Source organism: Microtus ochrogaster, chromosome 1, assembly GCF_000317375.1.
Source record: "Microtus ochrogaster isolate Prairie Vole_2 chromosome 1, MicOch1.0, whole genome shotgun sequence".
Lineage (NCBI taxonomy): Eukaryota > Metazoa > Chordata > Mammalia > Rodentia > Cricetidae > Microtus > Microtus ochrogaster.
In genome coordinates this window covers 67,563,916-67,573,640 of record NC_022009.1, presented here as the reverse complement: position 1 = coordinate 67,573,640, position 9,725 = coordinate 67,563,916, and the positions used below count along the sequence as shown (strand labels likewise).

General features: G+C 38.3%; 1 protein-coding gene across 1 annotated transcript in view; it reads left to right on the top strand.

The window, feature by feature from the left end:
* Positions 1 to 9,725, top strand: part of Scfd1 (sec1 family domain containing 1) — a 61,301-nt gene that overhangs the window by 31,873 nt on the left and 19,703 nt on the right. Inside the window, exons 12-15 of the mRNA XM_005343806.3 lie at positions 867 to 957; positions 1,609 to 1,682; positions 2,316 to 2,397; positions 8,093 to 8,189. Coding sequence (XP_005343863.1) covers positions 867 to 957; positions 1,609 to 1,682; positions 2,316 to 2,397; positions 8,093 to 8,189 — 344 coding nt within the window. The remainder of the gene's footprint in view (positions 1 to 866; positions 958 to 1,608; positions 1,683 to 2,315; positions 2,398 to 8,092; positions 8,190 to 9,725) is intronic.

The following is a 9,725-nucleotide window of genomic DNA, read 5'->3' as shown; positions in this document are numbered from 1 at the left end:
AAAAAAAAAAAAAAGAAAAGAAATAACACAATGTTTTTCATTAATGGTTTTGCAAGTATTTTAAATGTGTGTCTGTAAAGACACAGGTGTGTCTCTGTCCTTGATCTGTTTGCTTTGTGGCCTCATCGTCCATTGTATTTAAAGAGAGTAGAATATAGCTTTACTTTAACATGCTGGAGGGTTTTATATGTTTATGGGATATTTTTTCTTTTTACTTAAAACTTAAAAAAAATGTAAAGAAAGCCATGTGACTGTAACAAGGATTTGGCTTCTCAGCAGGAAGCTGTTACTTTCTCTTTTTTTGACTACGGTAGTTTGAGATACTAGTAAAATGTTTAAGTAATATCTTTACTTTAGAATTGGTGTCTGTTTTCTGCGCTATGGTGGCATTTCATCAGAGAGGCCTTCAGAGAGTGTGGAGAGTTAGGGGTGCTTTTCACCGGAGCACACTAAGAGCGCTGAACTAAGGGTGCTGTTTTTAGAATTACACTTGAGTAGTCCTCTGATACTGCTAATTTCAGTAGCAGTGTTTATTTAATGCTTAAATATACTTGTCTTCCTTTGATTTCAGTCCTGTACTTAAATAATAAGATATATTTTGTTTAAACAATATATAGTTGAAGAGGAAATGTGATTTCATTAATGAGAAGGCGGGAAGTAAAATTTAAGTTTGTTTAGACTTCTGATCTTGATACAAACTTAAAATTACATAACTTTATGTTCGCTGTTTTCTACGCAAGTTATATATAAAATATATTCAAAACTATGTGCTTTTAAAGTAATACTCTTGTATTTATTTCAAAATACACTTGCAAAACATGAATCTTTTACTGTCTGACAGTTAATCTAGTGCAGTGTCGTTTCAGCCCCTTCCCAGAAGTTGCAGAATCAGTCCAGCAAGAGCTAGAATCGTACAGAGCCCAGGAGGATGAGGTGAAACGGCTGAAGAGCATTATGGTAAGATCCCGTTTGCATCCCGGAGCAAAGGTGGAGGAAGGACAGCTTCAGGGGGTTAGCAAAAGTGTTCACTTCCTTCTCCTTCGGAAAAGTTCAAGGCCATTTATTACCTGAATAACAAGACAGTCATCATCTACTCAAGGGTGATGTTTCTGAGGGACTGCCTCACCGTAGCACAGAGTAGCCTCAGACTCATGGCAGTCCTGCCTAAGCTGCCACAACCGGCCTTAATATTCTTTTTCAAAAACAAATTAAATATTAAGAAGAAACTGTATTTTAAGGCATGGGTTGTGATTTGAAATAATACAAGTAATATTATTTTTAGAGATGTGTACACCAGGGTTGTTTGTTCTTCCCTACTGTGAACAGAATTCAGCTGTGAGCCTGAGTCCTGTGTCTCGGCAGCCAGCGTCTGGGCATTTCCTGTTTGGCAGTGCCAGCTGATCCTTTGCACGCTCCTGCTAAACTTGTGGCACTAGAACCTTTCTGTAGTGGTCAAAACGGGTGTGCTTACACCCCCAAAAGGGTACTGTTCATGCAGGTGGCCCAATTTCTTATTACCTATCTTTATCATTATCTTTGTGGTGTGTTGACTTTTCTGCTTGGGCCTGGTGATGGTACAGTTCTAAGAGCTTTTTCCTCCCTTCCCAGGGTCTAGAAGGAGAGGACGAGGGAGCCATCAGCATGCTCTCTGATAACACTGCCAAGCTCACGTCAGCTGTCAGGTGAGCGTATGTGTCCCCTTTGCTGTCTTCCCCATGGTGGGCTTTACTTTGGAAGATAAAAATTGTGAATAACTTCCACAATAGGAAACAGTAGGCAACAACAGCTGCGCCTCGGAGTCTGAAGACGTGAAGGCTTTGAGCACATTTAAGCTGATCTCTGTTCCTCGCAGCTACAGTAGAGAAACTGCCTCTGTGAATAGTTAGCAATTTCCAACTCAGGTAATTTTACTAGGAAAACAGAATTAGTAATGAGTGGATTCAGTCATTGTTATTTTTGCTATTGCTACCACTATTAATTCAGTTGGAACAGGTTTTCAATACTTTTAGAACTATAGGTAAAAGCATGTTTCTATTTCATTTTATTCTAAAACCCGAAATGTTGGAAGCAGAATGTGCAGCTGTAGAAGTAATGAGTTGGCAGCAGGCTATTGTAAGCAAGTGTTCACCTGTGTTACTAGAATGATGCGTATGGCCTGGGATCAAGCCAGGGCTCTGGTTGAGTGGACATCTTAACTTGTCACTTTGGTTCAGTGTTCTGAGTTTCCTCATGAGCACCAGTCAGGGGTTTTGTTGAGGTCTGTGTTACTTTCTTAGAAATTTTGTGGTTAATTTTCGATTTTTTGTAACTTATAGTTCTTTGCCAGAACTCCTTGAAAAAAAAAGACTTATTGATCTCCATACAAATGTTGCCACTGCTGTTTTAGAACACATAAAGGTAAATGTAACTTTTTCCCTCCACAATCCACTGATATCTGTTCATGTCTCATTGAGCGTCTCTTAACATTTTAAGGTATAATTACAGGAGGCAGCAGGGCTGTGTTCGTGTTCTGCAAATGAGGGAACCTCAGAACCAGGAAGACCACTTTACTAACTAGTGGTTGGGCTGCAGAATCGCAATACTAGCGCTACATTGTCTGTTCTTACTGGTAATAAACAGCCATGGATCTAACCATCGGCAGTGCAGATTTTAATTCTGCATTGGTGGTTGTTCTTTGTATTGGGCATGGTTTCACAGTGTGACTCGGGCTGACCTCAGCCTTAGTATATCCTTTTCTGTTGTGTTCGTGTTGTTACTTCCCTTCTTGTCATCAGGGACCGAGGGTCAGTGTCTAAAGCAGTGTTTCTAACCATAATATAATATCAGCTGCCAGTGTCATTTTAGATTTTTCTAATAGTCACATTAAAAGGGCAAAATAAGGAAATTTTATTTTAGTATATTGTACATAACCTTAATGTCCATAATATTAGTATTTCAACATACATTCTGTTTATAACATGAAATTTTATATCCTCTTTTATATATGATATCTGATAAGTTCATAGTATCTTTATGGGCATATCACATCTTAATTCATATCAGCCTCAAACTCCTGATCTCCCTGACTTCACCTCCCAGGTACTGAGACTGCACTACAGTGGCCAGCATAGGAATCCTTTTTGACATGATACTGCTTAAAATACACTAAAGTACACTAATTACATGACTCATTTGTGTAACTTGATTCTGAAGTTTTTGGCTTTAGACGTCTGTTAACTTAAAACACTTTGCTTTCTCTCATAAGACAGTGACTTTTGAAACAAATACATTGGAGCTTTTCAGTATTGTCTTCATAGCTCTTTTCTTACTTATAGTTACCACACATGAGCTTGCTTGAGTTCTTCAGTATTCTGCTGTTGTTAGTTCTCAAGACATCCAGTTAAATCCTGTGGCCAGACAGACAGACTTGAGGACTTGGCTTTCCACTCCGTGTGACGCATTTGAAACACTGAAAGATGAGAGGATGTGCTGTGTTGGGGACTGCAGACCACCAGACCCTGAATTCCTGTCAACAGGAGACCCAGATGGCGGGAGAATGGGTTCTGATGAGTCTGCAGCTGAAAATTCCGAGAGCAGGGGCGTGGCCTGAACACAGTAGAGGGGGCATTCTTGTTTCAAGGATGACCATGTCTCTGTTTCTGTATGTGTGTGTTTAAATCTCCAGGCCCTTGCCCGAGGCTTGCGAACTGTCTCTTGTAGTGTGGGCGCCGTAGTGCAGGTGAACAGCACAGTGCTGCTCACCAAAGGTGCAGAAAGTACCTTGATTGGTTTTGTTTTTATTTTGAGAAGGGACTTAGACATTTTATTTGTTAATCATTTAAAAACCCAAAAAGCACTAGAAAATAATTGATACATAGATAATGGACATTGTGCAGTATGGAATTGAGCCTGTATAATTTCTGTTCAGCTGATACTTTGATATTATTGATATTCAGTATTTTTCACATTCTCATAGATATGAACTGTAATTGTGAAGTCAGTGTTTCTGTTAGTGTCTTCACTTCTGTATGTTGCTCCTCTATTAACTGGGAAAACCTTTAACACCTGTTTCAGTGAGGCCATTGTCTGCTGCAGAGATAACACACTGTGTACAACCAGGGGAGAGTTTTCTTTTCTCCTGCCTCAGTATAAGACAGAAAGTAAAAAGTTAACTTCCTGAGCTAATGCAACATAGATTCTGCTGTATATCTAATAAAGTATAGTTATAAAATTAAAACTCTATGTATGGTCCATTCAACAAACACTTCTGACTATGCAGTAAATTCTAGGGGCTGGAGAGATGACTCACTTAAGAGCACTTGTTGTTGTGGCAGAGGTTCCCAGCCACCAGCATGGTGTAGGTCACAACCATATGTAACTTCAGATCCTGGGATCTGATGCCCTCTCCTGGCTACTGAGGGCACACAAGTAGTACACAGACATACATACAGGCAAACACTCATGCACATAAAATAAAAATAAATATTAAAAAAAAATTTAGGTAGTGTGACATTTGTTTATAGTTCTGTGAATACTTTGAGGCTTAACACTGTTCCCATATTTTTCTTTAGTTACAATTTGTTTCATTCTCAAAAGTTGATTAATGTTTATTATTTTCTGACTTCTCTTAGCTATAAGATCAGTAAAATGCCAAGCTCTACTCCTGCTACTAAACTAGGTTGCATGACCCCAAATAGCTAATTGTACCTATAGGAAATCTGATTTTTTATCTCTTCACAGATGTATTCTTCCACCACGTGTCTTTATGAATATACTCTTTAACAGTAGTAGGCCAGGCTAGAGCTTCTGGTTTTAGAACAATTTCTTCCTTCTAATAGAGTATATATTACAATGAAAATAAAGTAAATATCATGGAAAAAAAGATGTCAAGAAGTGATCTTAGAACAGCAAAGAAGACGAATAAGAGGCAACAAAGAGCAACTGTCAGGCCAGGTCTGAGGTTAAGTGGTTAAGGAAGTAAGTCAGCCTTGATGGATGCCAGGTTAGTGGAGTTCTGAATCACTAGAAGCAGGCAGTTAGTGGAGATCTCAGAGATGGCCATTCTAGGCAGGAGTAGTAAGAGCTGTAAAGTAATGGGTATGTTTGAGGACCTGGAGCCTGCTGGGCTTTACTGAGTAGACAGTGATAGAATAGGAAGTCCAAAAGGTAAGGATTTCATTATGATGGAGTCATGTGATGTGTGGTTTCAATGGCAAGTGTGTTGAGGGAGAGGTGGAGATTCTGAAAATAAGCTTGAAGTAGAAAATTATAAGAAAACGGTGCCATGTAAAGTACACTTTGCATGTGATGGCCCTTGTGGTTGTCTTTTCACGCTATGATTTGGATACATTTGTGCCAGTGGAGGGTGTCTGTGTAAGATAGTTTACTATGCCATCACTCCTGGCCTAAGCAATTTTACTTGAATGACCCTATGCTTTTAGGAAAGTGCTTTGTCTAGGGTTGTTGATTCTTTAGAACGGCATCTTAGGCTAGAAGCTAATTTGTCACTAAAGAACTAGCATGCTTTTATATTTAAAAGACTTGTATGCAAGTAAACTGGTTGATCAGCCATCAGGAAGTAGGAGAGCCATGTGTGTTAACAAAATCATCACTCAGAGCTTTAAAATACAGAGTCTGTAAAATAAATGAGCATTCAACAGTAATTCTTTATTAGATCAAAGTGAACTACTAGCGCCACTTAAACCCTCAGAAGATTAGTAAACTTCGTTGAGAATATTTCCCCAGTCCTTATTCAGCTGGGGTGCCTTTTATGTTCCACTGAAACATGGGTTAGAGGTGATGGCTAGGACTTCTAAAGAGATCAGTTCCCTTGTGTCCTGCCTCAGAAAATGAACAAAGGGGATATATAAAGCAACTGTAATCTAAATGTGTGTGTGTGTGTGTGCATTTGTAGATACACATACATATTTATAAGTAAAATAGCGACAGGCAGCTGTTGAAAACAATGCTCTGTGCAGTTTCTTCAGATGGGAGCAGGAGGGACCATGTGTCTTAAACTTGCTCTGGACCTTCTCATCAATACCGTCCTGTTTTTTTAGAAAAGACTACAGAAATTTGTTTTTTTGTTTGTATGTTTGTTTGTTTAGTTGGTTGCTTTGAATTTTATGTTGCAGTTTTTGATGTTGTTATTTTGTAAATGTTTAGTCGAATTTAGTAGTATACTAGTGTTCCCTTCAGAGTCTGGTGTTTCCAGTTTTTGAAGGCAACTAATTTTCAGTATATTAAAAAAATAGAGATAAACATATGCATTGTACCCTTTTCTCCTTAAATGAGTTTTGGTAGATTATATCTTTTTGAGTTTGTGGGTACACAGTTGTTCAAAATTCATTTTTTATCTCCTTAATGTTATTGATCCCTGAGAATAACCTTTCCTTTATCATTTCTGGTTTTAGGAATCTGTCCACTTTCTTGGATTTCTTGTATATGACTATAGGAACATCAGTTTAATTGGTCTTTTCGAAGAATTAGCTTTTAGCTCCTATGCTTTTTGTCTTCATTTCTTGTTTGTTTTTCCCCAGGTCTTCTGCTTTGGTTGTGATTTTCTCTTCATTTTCTAGGTTTATCTTTAAGTGTTCAATACATTGCTTGAATATATTTAAACCAAACAGTTTTTGAAAGCCTTAGCAGTTTATATGTTTTCATAAAACAGTATCAATAATTAATATTTATTATTGTTCTCTCAAACAAGACAGCGCATTTCTAGAAAGTCAAGCCCAACGAAGAATATCTAACTTCAACTTCTGTTACCTAACTTCTATTAAGGGCCTTACTGAAAATCTGTTATTATTATTTAAAGAATAGGCAATCTTTCTACCTTAGGGACCCAAAATCCTGTTCTTAGTTTAAGAATAATTGGAAGGCTATAAACTTAGACCATACTACCTTAATAAATCATGGGACTGCTCTCATTAAATTGTATTTTAATGTCATATCTTGGCCATTAAAGTTGCCTCACAGAACAGCCACATGAAATCCATAAATGTGAATAGCACTAAATACTGCGTTCTTACACTAAACAATGTAAGTAAAGACACAGTGTAAGTAATATATATATATATATATATATATATCATACACACACACACACAAATATATATATTTAAAGGCAGTATTTCACTATGTAGCCTGGTTGGCCTGGAACAGGTTGTGTAGACAGGGCTGGCTTCAGGCTCACTGACATCTACCATCTCTGCCTCTCTAGTGCTGAAATCAAAGGCATACAATCACCATGTTGGCTAAGTGGTAGTTTTATAATGTGTCATAAAGTAATGCTTTTTAGAAAACCTTTCTGACGGGATTTTCTTCAATTATACTACTCTCTGTCCTGAGAAAAGTGAAGTAACGAAGAGAGGATAATTTTATTCAACAAGCTGAAAAATATGGGGGAAAAATGAATACTTTTAGGAGCAGTGCAAAGTGATAATTGAGAGACAGGCCTTCCCAGGGATTTCTTCTCTGTGTTGTCCTGTTACACAACACTGTATGTTTATGTGTGCATTATGTGCCACAGACCACGTGTGGAGCTTAGAGAACTCGTGTCAGACACCAGCTCTCCTGTGGGAGTCAACAGGCTTGATAGTAAGCACCTTTAGCCAAGGAGCCGTCTTGCCACCCCCATTTTTAATTTAACTGTGTGAGTGCTTCAGGACTTTAAAACTATGGCCTTGTGTTCCACCACCTTTACTGCTTCCTGATGCTCACATGTGCAATCCATTCCTTGATCTACCTCTCTTCAGATGGCTCTGTTTTGTTGTGTCCTGGGATGATCCTACTGAAAACAACTAATCATGAGTCTCCAAATCACTTCAGAACTCAGCTCAAAAACAATATAAACAAAAAGACATGACAATAAGGGATCTTGCTTGTTGAGCTAACACTAGAAATAATATAAGTAGGCTACCTTTCTGCCCTGTTAGGTTGAATGTGTGGATCCCCATGCTACAAAAGTAAACTCACAGCCAAAAATAAGAAACTAAACTATGTTTAAATAAACATTTGCTTATATATTTGATCATAAGAAATAGAAATTTGTTAATAAACTTTTACTATATTTTTATTACTATATTTTTACCTAATATTTATTTTGAAACAGGCAAGAAAACTGGATGTATATTTTGAATATGAAGAAAAAATAATGAGCAAGACTACTCTGGATAAATCCCTCCTAGACGTCATATCTGACCCTGATGGTATGTGTCATAAATTCGAGTTAGGGATGAATCTAGCATTTCAGTCCAGACAAAATTCAGGTAGAATTACTGTATCAGTCAGTTCTAATTACAAGGTAATTAAATGAGCTATTTTTCTACTGAAAATTTTCAACATAGCAGTTCTTAAAATGGAAAAATTATTTCTAATGTAGTTTTTCTTTGGTAGTATTTGTAAATACTTTGTACTTAAGTCTTTAATGTGATATAGATGGCTATCAGTTTCTACTCTTTCCAGGAAGATTTGAATGAATGAAATTGAAAACAACATCTTCAGGGGTTGTTTTCTACTTTATTTTGGTTTGTCCCAGAGAATATCATGGGGAAAAAGTAACTAAAACTGAGTTCTACTTTAAATGTTCAGGAAATACGCTTTTACAAACAGTGTGGCGTGCTTCACAAACTGCTTAGGAGACGGCTCGCAGGCTGGAGTGCTTGCCATCCCAGCCGACGGTCTGAGCAGCTTGGGGCTCAGCATAGCCTATCCTCCTAGTGCTGGAGGAAGAGACAGGGAATCCTGGGCCTTGCCAGTCAGGAGGGGCTGGGAGCAGCTGCACCCCCCATTAGATTCTGGCTAGCAAATAACATTTTCCAATGGGACCCAGCTCAGAAGGAGCTGACTTGCTGGATAGAGTAGGGGAGATAGAAAAAAGGAGTAGAACATTTGTTGTGCCAGGAAACAAATAACAACAACAACAAAAAAGAAACGTGTCAAAAGGACCTGGACATCAGTCTAAGAGGCTGCAGATCATGACCATTTGATCATCAAAGTATAAAGATAATAATAACTCATGGGTTAGAGCTCACAGGATAAAAAGGAAACCGTGATTCCATACAGAAAAAAGAGGTGACATAATTGAAATTTTATAGGATGTTTACGTACTTTTAGAGCACTGTGTTTATTAATGAGACTTTGTCACTGTGACACATGCCTGAAACAGTTTAAGAGGAGGGAAGGTTTCAGAGGTCTTGGTTCCGTTGCTCTGGACCTGAGGTGACACTGAGCATCATGGCTAGTCACTGGTGGTAGAGCAGAACAGCTCACTCGATGGCCACCACGCTAAAAGAGCAGTGTCTCTAGGCACCATATCCCAGTGACCTGCTTCCTCCAGTTAGACCACCTCCTGCTTCGCATCATTTCCCAGTGGTGCTGCATTTTGTGAGTCTGTTGGGTCAGTCGCTCTCAAAGGCCTATCAGCTGGCAACTGGTACCCTAGTACATGTGCTTGCTTGGGACATTCACATTCAAACCATAGTACGTCCCTACAGATACTTGTTAATTATAAAGGAAGAAGTAGAAATTTTACAATAAAGAACCATAGTAAATACCTCATTAGGTAATCTTATTTAGCGCTGTCGGTAATGAAATATACCAGGATGGTATAAACCTAAGAACTTGACTAAATCTGCTGCTGAGCGCTCACATCCAGAAACTAAAGATAAATTGAAGAGTGTCTGGATTCTAAATCCCATGACTCTCTATGCTTCATCGGCTGTCACAGTTAAATCTAGTTTTAC